Here is a 21,094-nt window from a genome sequence, read left to right on the forward strand (position 1 = left end):
GTCCGCTCGTAGGAGGCCCAGTCCCGATACCACCTGTGGTATATCTTGTTGCAAAGTGTCTCTTGTCGCCGCAATCGCCTCCAATATGCGAACCTGCAGCTGCTGCAGCTCCGACGGCCCTGTAGGATCCCATTCCGCCACGTCCAAGGCCGCGGCTCCCTCAGGCTTTCCTTTGGTTTTCCCCATGATGCAAAGCCGCCTTCTCTGCCGGTGTGCGCAGTGCCCCCAGTAGCCAGCCAGGTTCCCTCGTTGCCCTCCGGTTCTCCCCCCGGGCGCGGGACCACAACAGCAAGCACCGCCGCGTGCCTAGCTCTCTGCCTGTTGACGCCCAGGGGGCTCCTGCTTCGGGTCCTTCTGCAACTGGGCCGCCTCTGGATCTCTTAACCACCAGTCGACTCCCGCCATGTGTTTGTGTTCTTCCGGAATCACGGTGGAGTCAGCAACCGCCCTCTCGGGTCGAGATCGACCTAGGAGTTGCTCTCCACTCAGCTCTTTCGTGCAGTCTGCCGCAGGGCGGGCCCACTTCCTTTTTTTGCGCATCGCCTCTTCGTCGACCTCCGTGTGTCGCGAAGTTCAGTCCGGGCCTCTCCGTTTACTTCAGGGCTCGACAATGTGGTCTCCCCTTCAGCTCTGCTGTCATAAGGGCGACAGGGGCCACTTCTCCTCGAGTGCCCACGATCATTTCATCCGCCGCTGATGGCCCTGGGCCCGGCGCCCCGCTCCTCCGTCTCGTTCAGGGGGGGCCCTGAGCCAGCCACCGTCTGGTCCGCCGACGAGGGCGTCTCGGTCTCGCAGGTCTCCGCCGCCCCCGTCATTCTCCGCAGGCTACAGGCCTTCACTCCTCCGGGCGCCGTTTCTATTCATGACGCACCAGCCCGGGCCTCTCCTCCATCTTGCCAAGGTCCCTTCTCTCAGGCTAGTAGGCCCGGCGGGTGGCAGTCGTCTCAACGCCGGCTTTTCAGGTTCACCGCTGGGTCACTTGGCCTTGCTTGCCGGTGCGATCCTGAGTCGGGCCCCCCAGCTCCCCCAGGGGGAGAGCTTCGCTCGCTGTTGAACGGTCCTTATCTCCTCTCTGCCGCCATCTTGGGAGCCTCTTCGTGCCGAGCTTTCAGTGTTCCGCCGGCGCCAAATCTCTGCAAAGCGGCTCCGTTAGCGGTTCCCAATGTGCCGGTTCAAGTCACCCTCCTCCGATGTGCGTTTCAGGGCCGTCACGGGTGCTGTGATTTTCTGTGGGGATCGGGCGCGGAGCTCCGAGCTCACGCCGCCATTCCCCTTGGCGCCCAAGCCACGCCCCTTCTTGCTTTGTTAACCAGTTTGAATTTCAGTCCTTCACTTTCTCCTGGCCAATTATCTCCTTTACGAGCTCTCTTTGTCTTTGGGTCTGTAGTGTTATGTTCCACTCTCCAAACTCTTTTTCTTGAACTTTTTCTCAATTAAGTTTCATCTCCACTGTCATCGGTTTCAATTTCAGTATCTTCGACAGTTTCATTTATGACACACTTTATAATGTCTTTTTTTTCAGAGTCTGTTTTCTCCTTAGTTTCTGTTAGGAACATCTCCATAACTGGTACTTGGAATCTCATCCTCATCGTGAGTTATTTCCTCTTTTCCAGTGTCAGGATTCTGGTTCCTGCTTTCAGAGCTTTCTGACTTTTCTTCAGGATTCTCTTGATTACCAGTTGTATCTCCACATTGCTCACTGTCTTTACTGGTATCAGTTCTTACCAAATCTCGACTTTCAGGTCGATCTTCAAAATTTGGAATTTCAACAATTTCTCCTTCTCCTTCAGATGCAGAGCTAGCATCAGATACTTCCATATGTCAACCTTCCCCTCGAGCTTCAGTATCTGGATTCCTTTCTGGTTCTTCTTCAGAATCAGAATCACTCGTGCTTTCACCTTCCTCATGTAGGTTATCAGGTTTTGGGACACGGATGGTGTGACTGGCATGAACCCACCTCTTTACTCCAGCACATTTAACTGCAGTTGTGCTGACCAAAATAACCTGACTTGGTCTTTGCCAACGAGGCACTAAGCAGTTTCTTCTTCGGTGTACCTTTATCTGAACCCAATCTCTAAGTACTAGATCATGAGCTGGATGTTTTTCTTTCCTGTTTGATTCAGTTCCCACCTGATGGAACACAGAAGTTACCAAGTCAGACAGATTTTTGCAGTAATCCAGTATGATGTCATCATTAATAGTTAACAGTTTATCAACTGGTACATATGCTTGTCTCATTACTCTGCCCATCAAAATCTCATGTGGACATAGTCCAGTCTTTTTGTCAGGTATACTCCCTAAGGTCATCAAAACAAGTGGCAATGCGTTCGGCCATTTTAGTCCTGTTGCTAAACACATTTTTGCAATTCTGTTTTTTTATTGTTCTGTTCACTTGTTCAACTACCCCTGAAGCCTCTGGTTTTTAAGCACAATGCAGTTTCTGACGAATGTCCAGTGCTTCACAAATCGTTTGCAATAACTCATTTTGGAAATGAACCCCTCAGTCTGTTTCAATCGTTACTGGAAAACCGTAGCGTGGTATAATTTCACGCAAAAGCGATTTTGCAACATTTACACCATCATTTCTCCGGGTAGGGAAGGCTTCTAGCCACCGAGAAAACAGGCAAATGATTACAAGAACATATCTGAGTCTATTACATGGTGGCAATTCAATGAAATCCAACTGCATTCGTGTGAATGGACCTCCCTCCCGTCCTATGGTTCCCAAACTCACAATTGTTTTTTTCGTGGGTTAAATTGTTGGCAGACAAGACATCTCTGGCACAACCTCTCAGCAATCATCCTGAATTTTGGATTGTACCATGTCTGTCTAAACATCCTGATCATGGCATCCCTACCTACATTGGCTTGACCATGGTACATTTGGGCCATATTTGAAATCATGTTATCAGGCTTTACTGGTCTTTCATCTTTATAACCCAAATGTCATCTTCTTCCCTCTGTCTACATCCTGCTTTTAGCCAGTTGTTTTTCTCTTCTTCAGTAGCTTCTTCCTGCATCTGTCTCACTTCCTGCCATGTCTCAACTAATGTGGTTAGCATTAAAGGACTTGGAACATGTTCCTCTTTTCTATCCTGATTTAGGGATGCAATATTTTGGCACAATATTTTGCAATGGAGTCAGCATATCTATTACCTCTGGTCAAGTAGTCATCGTCCTTTATATGAGCCGCACATTTCACCACTGCAATCTTCTCAGGCAACTGAATTGCATCAATCAACATCCTTACAAACTCAGCATTCCTGATGGGGGACCCTGCCGAAGTTAAATAACCTCTTTAGGACCACAATTGCCCGTAGTCATGGACAACCCCAAATCCATATGGACTGTCAGTCACCAATGTTCCCTCTAACTTTTTTCCTCTGTGTGCGGCAGTGGAGGGTCTCTGTGCGCTGCAACCATTGCTATGTGCGCCAGGAACCGAAACTCGCTGGTCTGCGGCGCCAAATGCCACTCTTTTTTGGTGCTCTCCTGCCCTCTAACCTACTCCTTTTTGGTGCCCTCCTGCCCTCTGTCCCAATCGTTTTTGGTGCCCTTCTGCCCTCTGTCCCACTCGTTTTTTGTGCCCTAATGCCCTCTGTCCCACTCGTTTTTTGTGCCCTTCTGCCCTCTGTCTCATCGTTTTTGGTGCCCTTCTGCCTTCTGCCCCACTCGTTTTTAGTGCCCTTCTGACCTCTGTCCCACTCGTTTTTGGTGCCCTTCTGCCCTCTGTCCCACTCGTTGTTGTGCCTTTATGCCCTCTGTCCTATCGTTTTTGGTGCCCTTCTGCCCTCTGACCCACTCGTTTTTGGTGCCTTTCTGCTCCCTGCTCCCTGGTGTCGTCCCTCCTCCCTGGTGTCCGTCCCTGCTCCACTGTGTCTGTCCCTGCTCCATGGTGTCTGTCCCTGCTCCACGGTGTCCGTCCCTGCTCCCCGGTGTCTGTCCCTGCTCCCTGATGTCTGTCCCTGCTCCCTGATGTCTGTCCCTGCTCCCTGATGTCTGTCGCTGCTCCCTGATGTCTGTCCCTGCTCCCCGATGTCTGTCCCTGCTCCCCCGTGTCTGTCCCTGCTCCCCGGTGTCTGTCCCTGCTCGTTGGTGTCTGTCCCTGCTCGTTGGTGTCTGTCCCTGCTCCCCGGTGTCTGTCCCTGCTCCCCGGTGTCTGTCCCTGCTCCCTGGTGTCCGTCCCTGATGTCTGTCCCTGCTCCCCGGTGTCTGTCCCTGCTTCCCGGTGTCTGTCCCTGCTCCCCGGTGTCTGTCCCTGCTCCCCGGTGTCTGTCCCTGCTCCCTGGTGTCTGTCCCTGCTCCCTGATATCTGTTCCTGCTCCCTGATGTCTGTTCCCGCCCTGGTGTCTGTCCCTGCTCCCCGGTGTCCGTCCCTGGTGTCTGTCCCGACTCCCTGTTGTCTGTCCCTGCTCCCTGGTGTCTGTCCCTGCTCCCTGGTGTCTGTCCCTGCTCCCTGATCCCTGGTGTCTGTCCCTGCTCCCCGGTGTCTGTCCCTGCTCGATGGTGTCTGTCCCTGCTCCACAGTGTCTGTCCCTGCTCCCCGGTGTCTGTCCCTGTTCCCTGGTGTCCATCCCTGATGTCTGTCCCTGCTCCCCGGTGTCTGTCCCTGCTCCCTGGTGTCTGTCCCTGCTCCCTGATATCTGTTCCTGCTCCCGGATGTCTGTTCCCGCCCTGGTGTCTGTCCCTGCTCCCCGGTGTCCGTCCCTGGTGTCTGTCCCTACTCCGTTGTCTGTCCCTGCTCCCTGGTGTCTGTCCCTGTCCCTGGTGTCTGTCCCTGCACCCTGGTGTCTGTCTCTGATCCCTGGTGTCTGTCCCTGATCCCCGGTGTCTGTCCCTGCTCCCTGGTGTCTGTCCCTGCTCCCTGGTGTCTGTCCCTGCTCCCTGGTGTCTGTTCCTGCTCCCTGATTTCTGTCCCCGCCCTGGTGTCTGTCCCTGCTCCCTGGTGTCCGTCCCTGGTGTCCGTTCCTGCTCCCTGGTGTCTGTCCCTGCGCCCTGATGTCTGTCCCTGCTCCCCGGTGTCTGTCCCTGCTCCCCGGTGTCTGTCCCTGCTCCCTGATGTCTGTCCCTGCTCCCTGATGTCTGTCCCTGCTCTCCGGTGTCTGTCCCTGCTCTCCGGTGTCTGTCCCTGCTCTCCGGTGTCTGTCCCTGCTCCCTGGTGTCTGTTCCTGCTCCCTGATGTCTGTTCCTGCTCCCTGGTGTCTGTGTCTGCTCCCTGGTGTCTGTTCCTGCTCCCTGATGTCTGTCCCTGCTCCCCGGTGTCCGTCCCTGGTGTCTGTCCCTACTCCCTGGTGTCTGTCCCTACTCCCCGGTGGCTGTCCCTGCTCCCTGGTGTCTGTTCTTTCTCCCTGGTGTCTGTTCCTGCCCCCTTTCTGTCCCTGCTCCCCGGTGTCCGTCCCTGGTGTCTGTCCCTGCTCCCTGGTGTCTGTCCCTGCTCCCTGGTGTCTGTCCTGCTCCCTGGTGTCTGTTCCTGCTCCACGGTGTCTGTCCCTGCTCCACGGTGTCTGTCCCTACTACCTGGTGTCTGTCCCTGCTCCCTGGTGTCTGTCCCTGCTCCCTGGTGTCTGTCCCTGGTTTTAGTTCGGTTGTTAACCGAGGCCTTTCCATTTTTACTAAAATTATATATATATATATACTATTTTTATAAGGACTTTCAACCTGCTCTCTTCACAATGGCCTGTTATGTTTGTCATTCGCATTTTATTACGCACACTATCGTATAAAACATGGCTTAATGTGGGTCAGCACGTTTTACCATTTCAAAAATATTTTTGAAGGCCCATGTGTTTCTCCAGCAATAACTTTTTGAAAAATCTTGTTAATTTTTTCTATCTGTGTGAGCTACATTCAGTCATCTGTGCTATGACTATACTAATGGTTTTGATGATCGTTTGTCTCTCCCTTACAGGACAGGAGAGCTGGAGGAAGGCAACGCAACACAAAGGATCACAAACAGCCCCTCAGTAGTGCACAATGACGATTCTTACAGTGCACAGCTGCGGGGCTGATTGTAGGTCCTTTGAATTAGTCTTCGTGTTAATTGCAGCGCACCGGGGGGCTACAATTAACATGAATACTAAAGGTTCACAATCAGCCCCGCAGCTGTGCAGTGTAAGAAAAGGAATGCAGAGGAATGCAGAGTGTCAAACACAGCGTGTGCTAAAGCACACGCTGTGTTTGAGACTGCTTTTTTTCTCAATCTGCCGCAACGAGGAAATGGCACTTTTTCGCGCCGCTCGTATTTTAAAAGCGGCGGCGCGAACGGTGTTGCTGGAGTGCGCGGTAAATTTAGCAACCTGCGCGCTTAGGGTGACTTCTCTGCGCGCACGCTCACCCGCGCAGCTTGTTGGGAACAGTGTCAGTCACTATGGTAATTTTGATCTCTTTTCCCAGCTCACATGCTCGAATAAAAGCAATCAATTCCGCTATTTGAGCTGAACGAATTACTTTCAGACAAGATGCTTCCAGGACATCTGCCACTGTACACACAGCATATGCAGCACTCAGAGCACCCTAATCTGTTCTCAGGCATGAACCATCAACAAACATAACATAATCAGATTCAGGCAATGGTTCATCCTTGATGTCAGGCCTTGGCTTGGTACAGTATTCAAAAACATCCAAACATTTTTGATCAACTTCATTTCTCACCTCAGCTTCCATAGCATCAGGAAACAATGTAGAAGGATTTATAATCACACATCTTGAAATTGTCACATTATCTGAACCTAAAGTTATTTTCTCATATTTTGTCATTCTATTGTTAGTGGGGTACTGTGTTTTTGTTGTAGTGAGGAGAATCTCTACAGAATGAGGTACATATACCCTCACAGGAAATCCCATTACTATTCCTTCACTCTGTTCCAAACTTACACTTGTAGCTGCTACTGCTTTCAAACATCCTGGTAAGGCTTTTGCAACTGGATCTTAAACAGCTGAAAAATATGCAATCGGCTTTCAAAATTTTTAATATCTCTGAATCAATACCGACAATACACATCCTTCTCGTTCACTGCAATACAGCTCAAATTCATTCTCATAGTCAGGCATTCCCAGAGCTGGTTCTTCACATAGGCTTGTTTTTAGCTGTTCAAATGCTTCCATTTCAGTTTTATTCAGTACTATAGGGTCTCTTATATCTGCTCTGGTTAGTCTCTGTAAAGGTTTGGCTATTAGTGAAACCCCACTTATCCATTGTCTACAGTAACCTACTATTCCTAGGAACATTCTCACTTGTCTTTGTGTTTTCGGTGGTTGCATTCCTTGTGTCATTTTAATTCTTTCTGTGGTGACTTGTCTAATTCCTTTCACAATCTTGTGACCTAAGTATCGCACTTCTTTCTGACAAAATTGTAACTTTCATGGAGACACTTTATGTCTTTCCTCTACCAAATGGTTCAATAATGCAACAGTATCTGTTATTTATGCATGTTTTGTCATTGACGCCACTAGCAAATCGTCAATGTATTGCACTAGTACAGATTCTCCAGGAATGTTCAAACTTTCTAATGACTTCTTTAGCAACTGATTAAAGATAGATTGACATTCTGTATACCCCTGAGGAATTCAGCACCATGCCAAAATGCGATCTCCGAACAGGAACGCAAATATTGGTTGGCTTTCTGGGTGTAATGGAACAGTAAAGAACGCATTGCATTGATCAATCATGGTATACCATTCTGCATCATGTGGAATCTGATATAGGATCACTGCTGGGTTTGGTACAATCGGACAACATGGGACAACGATCTTATTAACCTTTCTAAGATCCTGTACTATCCTAAATGTTCTGTTAGGCTTTTTCAATACCATTATCGTTGAATTACAAGGACTGCTTTCTATCTCTCTCAAAAGGCCTTGTTCAATGATTTTGTTTATTACTGGCGTTATTCCTTCAATTGTTTCTGCTGTCATTTTATATTGGGGAATGTTTGGGTAACTTACTTCTTCTTTTACAGAAACTTTCACAGGGTCTACATCTTTCACCAGACCAATATCTTCTCCTGTAAAATCCCATACATGTTCTTTCACTACCTGTTTCAATTCAGCAAGTATCTTTTCTCGATCAAACACAGGAACCAATTCATTCTTTTCTGATACCACCATTGAGATGTTCATTTTATACAGGCTATCTTCATCTGGGGTTTGGAACTCTATGCCATCTGGTGAACAATATATGGCACAGTTCATTTTACATAGCATCTCTACCTAACTGATTAACGGGACTACTATCACACACCACAAATCGATGCATGTCTTTGAAATTTCCAAGTTCCACTTCAACTGGTTTTGTTAGGGAAGTTTTATTCTGTCTATTAGCTACACCTACAACTTGGATTTGTTCTCCTGAGAGAGGAAGATGTTGTACTTCTACTGATCTGACAGTAGAATGGGTAGCACCAGTGTCCACTAGGAAAGTTACTTTTACGTAATTCACCTTTCCATTCACAAATGGACCAGACAGATCTACCTCAAGAGTGGCTCAAAGCACACACTCTTCTCCCTCTCTCAGGCACCGTCAGAAGCTGTCATCCAACTCACTCCCGCCATCCTCTTGTAACCAATACTGAGGACTCACATTCACTCTGGGCGATCTGTTTACCTGTTCGCCTCCGTTGAATCTTGTCTCTGCACTGTATCTCTGCAGATTTACACTGTGTGGTAGTGGCGGTTGTGGCACCTGACTTTGCTGAGTATCTACCTGCTGCTGTTGTGATGGCTGTTGAATTACCTCATTCTGCACCTGCAGATTCAATGATGTATTTTCAGAATTAACTCTTGATGGGCACATACACTCTTTCTTCCAATGCCCTATCCTGCCGCAATTGTGACAAGGATACTTTTTCTTAAGCTCCTCTATGTTTCCTACTAATTTAGGTTTATTAAAATGTCCCTTTATTTTCCCTTGACTCCCGTCTGCACTTTTATTCTCCAATTGTGCTGCTTGATGTTCTGCTACCTTCACTTTAGCCCACATTGCTTTCTTTCTGAGCTTTCTCTGCTTAGCCTCTATTTCATCACTACAGTATTTCGCATGTCTCAATACCTCCTCCACAGAACATGTTTGCCATCCTATCAAATTATACTTAATCATGTCTCCTATTTCTGGTCTCAATCCAAACACAAAGCAATATACAAAATGACTCATATCTTTTTCATTTAGTTATACGTATCCGCTGTACTGTTTAAACACTAATGTTAGAATCAGGGGTTTCTGGTTGGCACAGGTATGCACTTGTGACCAACAGCGACCCTCTCCTCTAGTCTGGGCAAGGGAACTATCCCCTAAGAATAACCCCGGCTCACCCTCTAGGTTGCATGGCGCGAGCAGTCTAGGCTAATCCCAAGAGTGTTAAGTTAGTTAAGCATTTATGATTGTACACAGTAAACACACTGATTCCCCCACAAATGGACACCAGGCTGTAAGTTGACCTCCTCCTTGATGCAGGCTTTGACCCTGTCCGTTACCCTGTAAGCCTTGTGCTTCACAGGTAAGCTGTCTCCTGTGTCCACATCATGGACGCACCAATCTGTAACACTAGGAACCAGGGACAACAGATCAGGGAACTGCCCCAGCAGCTGGCAGCAGTCACTCTGTTGCTCAGGGGTCAGGGTGGGTGAGAGGTTAACTCCATCCACTGACCCGTCTCGCTCTGAAGCTACCAAGAGGTCAGGAAGAGGCTCGGTCGCCACCTCCGTCCCATCATCGGTTGCCAAGAGCATGCCCACTTCGGACCTCTCCAAGTGGGGCTTAAGGCGGTTAACAAGTAGGACCCTCAAGGGGTTCCTGGGAGAGTGCAAGTCCACCAAGTAGGTGACAGGACTCTTGCGCTTCACAACCTCAAATGGACCTGTCCACTTATCCTGAAGTGCACAAGGCTCCACTGGGGCCAAGACCCACACCTTTTGTCGAGTTTGAAGCTCTACCAGAGTGGCATTCTGGTCGTACCACTGCTTCATCTCTTCCTGGCTGGCTTCCAGATTTGCCTCAGCAAGTTGCCTGAATCACCTGGTCTGGTTTCTAAAGGCCAGCATGTAACTGTATACATTCTGGGGCGGTTTCCTAGGAGATTGCTCCCAGCCTTCCTTTACCAAACTCAGAGGTCCTCTCACTGGGTGACCATACAGAAGCTCAAAGGGGCTGAACCCTAGAGACTTCTGGGGCACCTCACGGTATGCATAGAGAAGGCATGGCAAGAGGACGTCCCACTTACGCCTCATGGGTTCTCCCAGACGCATAATCATGCCCTTCAGAGTTCTGTTGAATCTCACAACCAACCCATTCCCTTGGGGGTGGTAAGGGGTGGTGAATTTGGAGGTTGCACCACACTCTTGCCAAAGGGACTTCATATACTTGGATATGAAATTGGTGCCCCTGTCAGACACCCCCTCAAGAGGGAATCCCACTCGGGAGAAAATTCCCATCAGTGCCCGTCCCACCAGGGGGGCCATCACTGTCCTCAGAGGGATGGCTTCAGGGTAACGAGTGGCATGGTCCATCAAGACCAGGATGAACCTGTTACCCATGGCTGTCTTGGGGTCCAGAGTCCCAACAATGTCAATTCCCACTCGCTGGAATGGTGTACTAACAACAGGGAAGGGCTGGAGCGGAGCCTTCTGCTTCCTCCCACTCTTCCCACTTGCCTGGCAGGTTTGGCAGGTCCTGCAATGAACATCTGAGCTCTTGCGTATTTGGGGGCCAATAAAAGTGGGTGACAAGCCTTTCAAATGTCCTGCTAATGGAACGTCATGAGCCAGCCCCAGTAGGAAGGCTCTGGGGTACCACCAGCGCACGGGCTGACCCAGGTTCAGCAACCTTAGGCTCTGAATACAGGAGGTCATTCTCCCAGTAAATGAAGTGAGTACCAGACTGACTTCCATTGGCCTGGTCTGCATCCTCCTGCCGCACGCCCACGAGAGAGGGGCATTCTCCGTGCTCCCTGCAGAATTCTTCCCTGGAGGGGCCTCCTTCTTGCTGCCAATGGGTCAGTTCAGGCTGGTGCCCCAGTTCGGCTATCTGTTCCCCGGTAGGCTCCAGGGCATCCCCCTCAAGGTCTGCTTTGTCCTGGGCCGTAGGAACTTAAGGGGCCGGTCTCCCACGCCCCCTGCACCCTCCCTCTAAGGTTGGGTCCTGGGCCACTCCCTCAGACTCCAGGACCTCTTCAACACCCCTACTGGCTTCCATTGACTGGGTGGTCACACATGTCCAGTCAGGTAGACCCACCATCCGCAGGTGAGACGTATTCTCCACCTTTTCCCAAGGGGAGCTCTCCAAGTCATTCCCTAGCAAACAGTCTACAGGCATGGCAGTTCTCACAGCAACCTGCAGAGTACCAGAGACCCCCCGCTAAAAATGAACCTGAGCCATTGGACAACGACTCTCTGAGTTGTCAGCATTGATAACCCTACAGTAGGCATGGGGTACAACCTGCTCTTGGGACACCTGGTGCTGCTGGACTACAGTCACACTGGCTCCTGTGTCTCTAAGAGCCTCTACCTTATTTCCATTGACGGTCACTACTTGCCCATACTTTTTAGTGTTAGAGGGTAAGTAGTTCTCAGGGAAAATCTCGCTGTCTCCTAGTGAGACTAGGGTCATCTGAACGGAGTCCCACCCATCCTGGACTTCTTCCTCTTCCCCAAGGTTACACTAGCCATCTGTCGGGGGGAGCACAAGTGGGTGCTGGTTTAACAAACAGGCGACACCGGGGATCACTGGACACATGACCCAGTTTGCCACACTTAAAGCACGTTGGGGGCCCTCTTTGAACAGGATTACCTGTTGGGGTCCCGGTTTGCTTCTGGGTGGGGGAGGCTGAGAACCTTTCCCTTGGTTCCCTTGGGTATTACTTTGGGGCCCTCTTTGGAACTCCCTCTGTTTTCCCCTGTCCCCCCATTCTTCGGCTGGGGACCCTGCCCACGTTTGGCTGAGGCTCCCACTGGACCCGTGTGGACCCTGGTGCTCAGCCAGCAGTCTGCCTCCTCACCAAGCTTCCTAGGGTTAGTCAGCTTGCTGACTATCAGGTGCTGGCGTAGCTCAGGAAAACAATTAATAGACAAGTGCTCTCAGGCCATTAAATCAAGAAACCCTTGAAAATCACTCACTTTGCTACCCTTTACCCAACCATCCAGTGCTCTGCAGAAAAAGGTTACATACTCCATATACGTACCCCCAGGAATCTTAGTACAACACCTGAACCTCTGTCTATACATTTCAGGAGTTAACCCAAACCTGGTCAGTAAGGCATCTTTCATGTGGGAATAAGAGTTGTAGACTTCAGAGGGGAGATATAGCAGAGTGTCCCGCCCCTCAGTAAGGAACCGCCCCCACAACCCCACTCCCCAATCTCTCTCAGGGACCCGGTGGGAGGACATGGCTACCTCATAGGCCCGGAACCACTGCCCTATGTCATCCCCCTTGAAGTACTCCTTGACTATATCTTTAGGCATGTACACCCTTGACTCTACCTGTATCGGCGTTGTGCTGCCACCAGAAGGAGCTGTTTCCAAACTTTTAGCTTTCAGGTCCAACTCCTTCAATCTCATGTCATGATCCATCTGTAGTTTTTGCACCTCCATTGCCAATATTTGTTTCTCCATTTCCATTTGTCCACTCAATTTTGTCGTCTCCATTTCATGGGCCCGGGTTGCGGCCCTGTCTGCCACTTTCTCTGGCGACAGGCCTCTGGAAAAATCAACAAGGCCTTCTGGGGGCTCTACTTCCACCACATTCTCTGGTGCTCTTGATTCCTTCCAGGCCCTCGGCGCCTTTAGGAATTGGTACTTCTTTTTACATCCTGCGTGGGAAACTCTCAACTTATGGCAGAAGCCTCTCAACTGCTCCACTGCGTAGCCATCAAGTCCTTCCTAATCTACGTCATCTAGTCCAGAAATTACAGAGGCTGCCCTTCCAGAATGGCATGAACCCGGCATGATTTAACTTGGGGATCTCTCAGAAAACTGACAAAATTAATAACCTGTGGCTGCGCTATTGGTCTGCTCTCCCTATGTGGTGATCAATAGTTCACTGTACGCCAATCATAAATGCAAATCCGAAAATCTCACCGCTGCCACCAATGTTAGAATCGGGGGTCTCTGGTTGGCACAGGTATGCACTTGTGACAAACAGGGACCCCCTCCTCTAGTCAGGGCAAGGGAACTATCCCCTAAGAATAACCCCTGCGGACCCTCTAGGTTGCGTGGCGCGAGCAGTTCAGGCTAATCCCAAGAGCGTTAAGTTAGTTAAGCATTTATGATTGTACACAGTAAACACACTGATTCCCCCACAAATGGGCACCAGGCTCTAAGTTGTATCAAAAATATGGTACATATGAAAGGGATCACCGCAAGTAAGAACGTGTTGTGTCAAATAACCAACAAATATGATTTAAACAATTTTATGAAAAAGGAGAAAAAGGCACTGACAGAGCTGTGCAATAATAAAGAAGTCGTCATCAAGCCCGCCGACAAAGGCGGGGCAATTGTTATCCAGGACCTTGGCAAATATAAAGAGGAGATCTATAGACAATTGTCGGATGGAGTAAGTTACCAGTTACTACCCACCTTCCCCTCACGTGATTTGGCAACTACTATTCTGGAAGCTACTCAAAAAGGATTGGATGCGGGCTTTCTCAGCGAGCAGGAATTTAAATTCCTTAATCAAAAATGTCCTCGACTTGCCACTATATATACCTTACCTAAGGTACACAAGAGCCTAGAGAGCCCACCCGGCCACCCAATTGTATCAGGATGTGGGTCCATGTTAGAACCTCTGTGCAAATACGTGGATTTCTTCTTGAAACCTATTGCTCTCAATACCAAGGCGTATCTGCGTGACACCACACAAACCATTAACCTCATTGATGAAAGGCCATTCAACCCAGATAACCAACTCCTGGTGACTTGCGATATTGTTTCGCTTTATACAAGTATCCCTTAACTTGATGCCTTGGAAGTAATGAAACTAGCCTTAGACAAACGACCAGCACCTGTCCAGGTTCCAACCGATTTTATAATCGAATTACTGAATATCGCTATGCGACAGAACTTCTTTATCTTTCAAGACAACTTCTATTTACAGACTAAGGGGGTAGCCTTGGGGGCCACCTTCGCTCCAAATCTGGCCATCATTTTCATGGATCATTTTTAACACCAGCATATCTTCTCCCCTGACAATCCCTTTCACAGTAGTCTGACTGTTTGGGTAAGATACATAGATGATGTGCTTTGCATCTGGGATGGAAGCAAGGAACTCCTTTCGGAGTTTCATGTGTGGCTTAATTCCAGAAATCCCCACATTCAGTTCACGATGGATTCCAGTAATGAGAAAATTCCTTTCCTGGATATTTCGATCTATGTGGAAGACAATCGTCTATTAACCACCTTATTCAGGAAACCAACGGAGCGCAATTCTTTACTACAATATGCAAGTCATCATCCTCGAGGGCTTAAAGACAATCTCCCAGTCGGCCAATTTCTCAGGATTAGGAGAAATTGCTCCACTCGTGGAAACTATATTCAAGAATCTGAGATCTTAAGTGACCGCCTCATCTCAAGAGGTTATCCATCTAAAATGGTGAGACGTGCTAGGAAACGAGCCTGGTACAATCCACGCGATAATCTGTTAAATCCGACATGAGGGACCAATCGAATTGGACCGAATCATCTGTGTTACTACCTTCTCCACACGGAGTAATGAAATAAAACGGATCATCAATAAGAACTAGTCCATTGTGTCAGATGAGATCCAACAGACGCAGTTCCCTCTTCATTCCTTCAAGAGGGCCAAAAACATACGAGACATGGTGGTCCACTCATATTTGGAACCTGCGAGTCAACCCACACTTACAACTATGTGGAATCTGCCTCCAGTGTTGGGACACTACAGATGTGGCACATGCATTGCATGCGAGACCACCATGCAGATTAAGAGCTTTGATCATGGTGGACGGTCTTACAATTTAAAATATCATACAAATTGCAACTCAAGCTGTGTGATTTATATTATCCAATGCCCATGTGGACAGACATATGTGGGACAAACACAACAGAAAATTAAGTCACGCATATCGTCCCACTGTAGCAGGATACGCTGCAATGTGGTTGGTGCCCCACTAGTAGAACAGTGGCAAGTGGCTGGGCATGTTGTCTCAGAATTGAGATGGTTTGTGATTGAAAAGGTCTCACTGGGGAGAAGAGGAGGCAACATATTGACTGTACTGAACACCCGGGAATCCAAATGGATGTCCCTCCTAGACTCAATCAAGAATGGCCTCAACGAACAAGAAGGCAGTTTAGCTCAGTTGGCAGCCCTGGGTTAATTAGGCACTGGTTCCTAATTCAATAGGTGGGATGCACCCCTTAAGTCATTCATTGCCATCCCCATATTTGAGAATATAGCATGTATTATGGATTATGTGATTGTCTATATCAGAATAGTCAGTTGGCTGTCAAGCTAACATTCATCACTAGATTGTTATTTATCTTGGCCTCCCGAAACTCCACAGCCCGTCTTCAACCTCATGTTTGAGAGTTGCACGGCTAGTGGCAGTCTTGTTGTCTCCGCAGACATCCCTCTAATGTTTTTTGATAAATACTGTAACCCACAATTTTTTTCTCCATAACAATAAATGTCTATCATTTTTTAGTCCAATGTGGTGCGCTTTTCAAATATACAGCTATCCGTCTTCAACCTCAAGTTGGAGAGTTGCACGGACATTGTTTTTCTTAAATACTTTTTCTTAAATATTGATTGTTCAAATGACTTAAATATCACTTTAAAGTTTTGCTGAATATTCGATCCATCTCCATGTCATAAATACCTCAAATACCTTGCCACCATCCGGGCCCCCCCCCCCTTTTTTGTAACACAACCCGCTTTCAACCTCATGTTGGAGAGTTGCGCGGGTTGTTCAAAAAGGCCCATGTTGTCTGTTGTATTTAACTGATGTTGTATGTAACTGCAAGTGCAATAATGATAGAAATAGTTCTTGAAATATTTCTTGGATTAGCCACAGTACACCCCTTCTCTTTTTTTCTTTTTTAGTAACACAACCCGCTCTCAACCTCATGTTGGAGAGTTGCGCGGGTTGTTCAAAAAGGCCCATTTTGTTTGTTGTATTTAATTGATGTAGTATGTAACTGCAAGTGCAATAATGACAGAAATATTTCTTGAAACATTTCTTTGATTAGCCACAGTACACCTGACTTGTTTATTTAGTGAATTCGTGTTTACTGTTCGCCGACGATCGCGGTAGTTCACTAAGTAACTCTTCCATCTCTATTACGAGGCGGTGTTTTAATTCTGACCCCTCCCCTGCAACTCCGCGTAGTTGGAGTCGCAGAGTTATTGTCCGCGGACGGTGTGATTGTGAGCTGGTAGGTGATTAAAGGGCTCATTTTAAAAGATCATGCTAATGAAGGTTTTGATTAGCTTTTAAACTCCATTCTGTGCTGTTTCCCTCAGACTGATCCTTGACCGGGTTTGACTGCACTGCAGCTTAACCCAGGCTGACGGTGAGCCATCGGCTGCGGACATCACCAACGCTGTCTGCAAGCTTTCGGCTGCAGATTTTAAGATAAGGTATGTCGAGCAATCTCGCACGCCGTAGCTTTGGTATTCCTGGCCCCTTGACACTGGTAATCATATCTTAAATGGCCTTGCGGTAATTTAGCGAGGAGCACCGTAATCGTAATACTGGGATATTTTTTCCGATATTTTCCCGATAAATTTTCCCTTTATTTTTCTCTGCTCTTGTCTGTGAAACACACACTGAAGTGGTATTCACACCAATGTCCTTAATCATCAATCCTTGCCCCCCCTCAGATTGACTTCCATTGGGTGTGTAACTGAGGCAGTACCACTTACGCTGTCGAAAACTATCGGCTGCCGACAGACCTTTTCTGGCTTTTGCGGCTCGAATTGAACATACTTTTTGAAAATTGTACTACTGCCTTCCATCTAAATACAGGTATGTTAAGCATCAGCTTATCGGTATTATCGAAGGGTTGGCGTCTGTTTTATACTTTGCCTCTCACACGGATTCCGCTGTTTTGAGATAATTGCTAGCCCTAATTTGCAATATTAGAACTAGTGTTCTGCGCCATCTGGTTCAAATTTAACATACACCAATAGTAATGGCGGTGTCTTCATAGGTACTCCTTTTACCTTCACTCACCAGATTAGACACAGGTTTTAACCATGTAACCTGTTTGTTTTAACTAACAGTGACATGTAGGACTCCCTCTTCATTGGCTGTTCGTTTTCCTCTGTAGCATTGTGAATTAAATCACGTCGTTACCAACATGTGATCCACGCACAGTCCATCACTTCTCCACGTCCTGAGCCCAGTTGGGCCACGACCCCATGGTAATTTGGCTGATCTTAAGTCATATACTTATTTTCCTCATGGTCTGAATTAACTGACCATGTTGTAATAGCATAATTAAAATACATTTATTAATTGAACTATTAATCTATTTGACAGGATTGCCCCTCACTCTCCTTTGTCTTCGTCCTGATGAAGACCCCACTCAAGGACTGAACCTAGCCTACATACAGGGGTCGAAACGTCGACGGTTTTCATTTGAAACTTCCGGCACTAGCCCTTCACAGCTGATAATTGACTGTGTGTCCGTTGAAAGTTTACTTGTTCAGTTAATCATAATTGTGTGCCCTGATTCTCGGGCATTTGTATCTGTATAATTCTGACTTTGCTGGAAATTATTGTACCTGTCACTTTTCTTCTTAACTGTGTTCATCCCTCCCTTACACTCCCTAAAGCACTCCCTTTCCCTTTCCCCCTTCCACTTTTAGGGCTTTTACAAAATCATTTGATTATGTTACTACCGAGGTATTGTTAAATAAATTCCAGTACCTAGATTGAACTTCTCTTCATTTCTTTCATAAAATTGTTTAAATCTTATTTGTTGGTTATTTGACACAACACGTTCTTACTTGCGGGGATCCCTTTCATATGTACCATATATCGCCCAGGTCCCCGCGACTGCATGGGTTCAACCCCCCTCTCTGTAATGTATCAAAAATATGGGTTCTTTATGTAAAAGATATAGCAAGGAGGCAAGTATTATCACAAGACAAATAACGCTATCACAATATGGCCACAGTGCTTAGTTATTAATAGGAGTTCCTTCGTGGGTTTTAGCAAGGCTTGTTGATGGGTCTCCTGTGCTCCGCAGGCAATGGCGATTTGACCCGCTGGTTCGTGTGTGCACAAACAGGGAAACAAAATGGTGCGAACCCTGGATCCGTTGGTTGTGCACTGTTCTGTTGTGGATGATGCTCCGGACGGTCCAAGCGCGGGGCGTACGCTTAGGGTACACCGGAATAGGACAAACGTACGGTTGCGATGGAATGCTCCCAGCGGATGCGGCGTACTCCTGGTGTACGCGCTGAGGATACAAGCGTACTGTAGGGAATGGAAGGCGCCCAGTGGACGTGGCGTGCTCTTGGTGTATGCACTGAGGGTACAAGCATACAGTGGCTGGTGAAGACAAGCGTACTCTTTGATGTGCGCGCCGAATGACAAGCGTACAGCGGCTGGTGAAGACAAGCGTACTCTTTGCTGTACGCGCCGAATGACAAGCGTACAGCGGCTGCTAAATAACAAGCGTACTCTTTGGCGGGCTCTCGGCGTACGCGCTGGCAAGATCAAGCGCCAAGCTGATGTGGCGTACAGGGGGAGAGCACGATTCTTTCAGGTTGGAGGACACGCGTAGGCGTACAACACAGGCACCTAGGTGGCGGGTACTCGGCCAGTACCGGCGGCAGAATCAAGTGCGCTGCGGATGCTTTTCTCTACTCGCCATACCTTCCGTCGTATTTACAGGGGATCAAAAAGCGGGTGACCTCTCAATAGCCCAAATTGATGCAGCCGGTACGCTACAGGCGTACGGGCAGGCTGCGCCTCACACGAGACTCCAGCTTCCAGCGGCGGGGGCGGCCAAGGGCAGTGCGGCCCGAGGAGAACAAAGGGTGCAGGATGTGGGCAGCCCAACTGAGCGGGGCACGGCTCTGGGAGGAGCAGTGCGCTCGAGGCGAGGGGGGCCGGGCACAAGCTGCAGAGGGGCAGGATGCAGGCGGCCCAGCAGAGCGGGGCGGCCAGGCACAAGCTGCCAAGGGGGGTCGAGGGGCACTTCAGGCGAGGCCCCGGCGGCAAGGAGAAGTCAGGCTGATCGTAGTAAATCTTCAGGGAAGGCAGGATGAGCCCAATGGTCCCGGGCTCAGGTCAGGGGGCAGGCTCTGGTTCCAGCCCTTGGAGATCAGTTCCAAGCACAAATCTGCAAAGCCCCTTTGGGTCTTCTCCTCTTCTTCAGTGTAGAAAGTCCCCAGCGGCAGTCCAAGTCCCCAGGTTAGTGATAGTCCTTCTTCTTTTAGCTCCTCAGGGTCCCTCTCGTCAGGCAGAGGTTCGTCGTGGTTAGAACAGGATCTGATTTGTTAGGAGCTGGGCTCCTACATTTATAGTCAGTTTATTTTGTTCTTTCAGGCCAGGAGGGCCTTTGCATAGTCCATTTCATTCCCTGAGCACTTTGTTTTGCTGTTTCTGGCTCCTTCTTTCAGTGTGAGGGGCAGGGCAGCAGATGCTCCGCAGGAGGTGGAGCCAGCATTGGCATGACAAGTACAGTCAGGAGCACTCTGTTGACAGTCCTCCCTCTTCCTGGGCCAGGTGTCGGGCAGAGTCATCAGTCGCTCCCCAGATGGTGGAGCCAGCATTGTGGTGGCAGAGCACAGCCCTATTCAGAGTCAAGGGGCACTCCCAGTACCCACTCTGGTGTAATCCCTCCATTCACCACCTGTCATCCCCAGCCCTGTCACTCACACAACCCAGACAGCAGATACACATCCTGGCAGAGGCGGGCTGAAATGAAACGCTGCAGGCCCACTAGCATTATTTGTATGTACAAGCCCTGGCACTCCTGGTGCACTTTACTGGGGACTGACAGTAAATGAAATGAGCCAATCATGGAAATCAATCACAGGTACACTTTACATTGAGAGCACTTGCACTGCGGCACGGATTGGCCGTGGCGCAGTGCCCTGAGCAGCCAACACCAGCGGAAAATCTGAGGCACATTGGGAAAAATGTGGAAGGGAGACTCACACCAAGGTGCCAGGTCTAACAACTAATAGCAGTCTCTCATAGAATGCATGTACAGATACTTTCGACTCTTGCAATGTCCTGTAAATTTTTACCCAATCTGTCTCTTTTGGTGGAATTTTATTTTTCAAAAACACTATTACTTGCTCATATTTCCTCATTACCTCAGGTCCAGGAGCACCTGTTACTTTATCTCGCGGATATTCAGCTGTCGGCAAATTCACTGTAATTTTACATTCAGACCATAAATCTGCTGGCACTACTATGTCAAACAATCCATCTAGATCTTCCCATAGTACCTTTGGAAGTTTTACAAATAGATCAACTTGTCGATACCATTCTATTGGTTTTTCTCTCAATCTGGGGAAATCATTAGTAAATTATAATATATCCTGTCTTCTCCAAGGAACATGTACATATCCTCCTCCTGGTATTTCTCACATAGGAAATTCATTTATCACTGTCTCTTTTTCTCTAAAGGGGAATGCTAATGTAGATTTATCACTGGCTTCTTCTCTTTTCTTTGCCCATTTTTCTATCCATTTATTCACATCTCCCCATCTTCTCAATAATACAATGAACTCTTTTATTTGGGTTAGTCTTCCTGCAGTATTCATATTTTCAATGTCTTTTTCTGTAAAATCTACTCTGTGGGATTTCTGTAATGTTTTATCCTTTGCAAATTCTATTTCTAATTCATTAGCTAATCCTTCTAGTTGGTCATGTATAGTTTTAGCTTTCCAAGTAATACTTTTACATATGAACATTAGTTCATCGTCCTGATATGCTTTCAGTCTATCTGTCCCAATTGTTCCAATAATTAATTCTTCCATGTCGATTTTCAGTCTAGCCACATCTAATACTTTAGGTTCATGTTCTTTTAGTTTCAGAGTTTTAAGCCGATCACTTAATTCTTGTTCAGTTGGTCCTACTGGGGTTTGTGTTAAATCTATTTTCTCTACTCCTCTTTCAGGTGT

General features: G+C 48.1%; 1 protein-coding gene across 1 annotated transcript in view; it reads left to right on the forward strand.

The window, feature by feature from the left end:
- Nucleotides 1-13,321: 13,321 nt before the first annotated feature.
- The window catches only part of LOC147725147 (uncharacterized), a 45,321-nt gene continuing 37,548 nt past the window's right edge, over nucleotides 13,322-21,094 (forward strand). Inside the window, exon 1 of the mRNA XM_086918188.1 lies at nucleotides 13,322-13,928. Within this exon, the coding sequence (XP_086774314.1) occupies nucleotides 13,322-13,928 (607 nt within the window). The remainder of the gene's footprint in view (nucleotides 13,929-21,094) is intronic.

Source organism: Lissotriton vulgaris, chromosome 4_1 (genome assembly GCF_964263255.1).
Source record: "Lissotriton vulgaris chromosome 4_1, aLisVul1.2, whole genome shotgun sequence".
NCBI classification, from domain to species: domain Eukaryota; kingdom Metazoa; phylum Chordata; class Amphibia; order Caudata; family Salamandridae; genus Lissotriton; species Lissotriton vulgaris.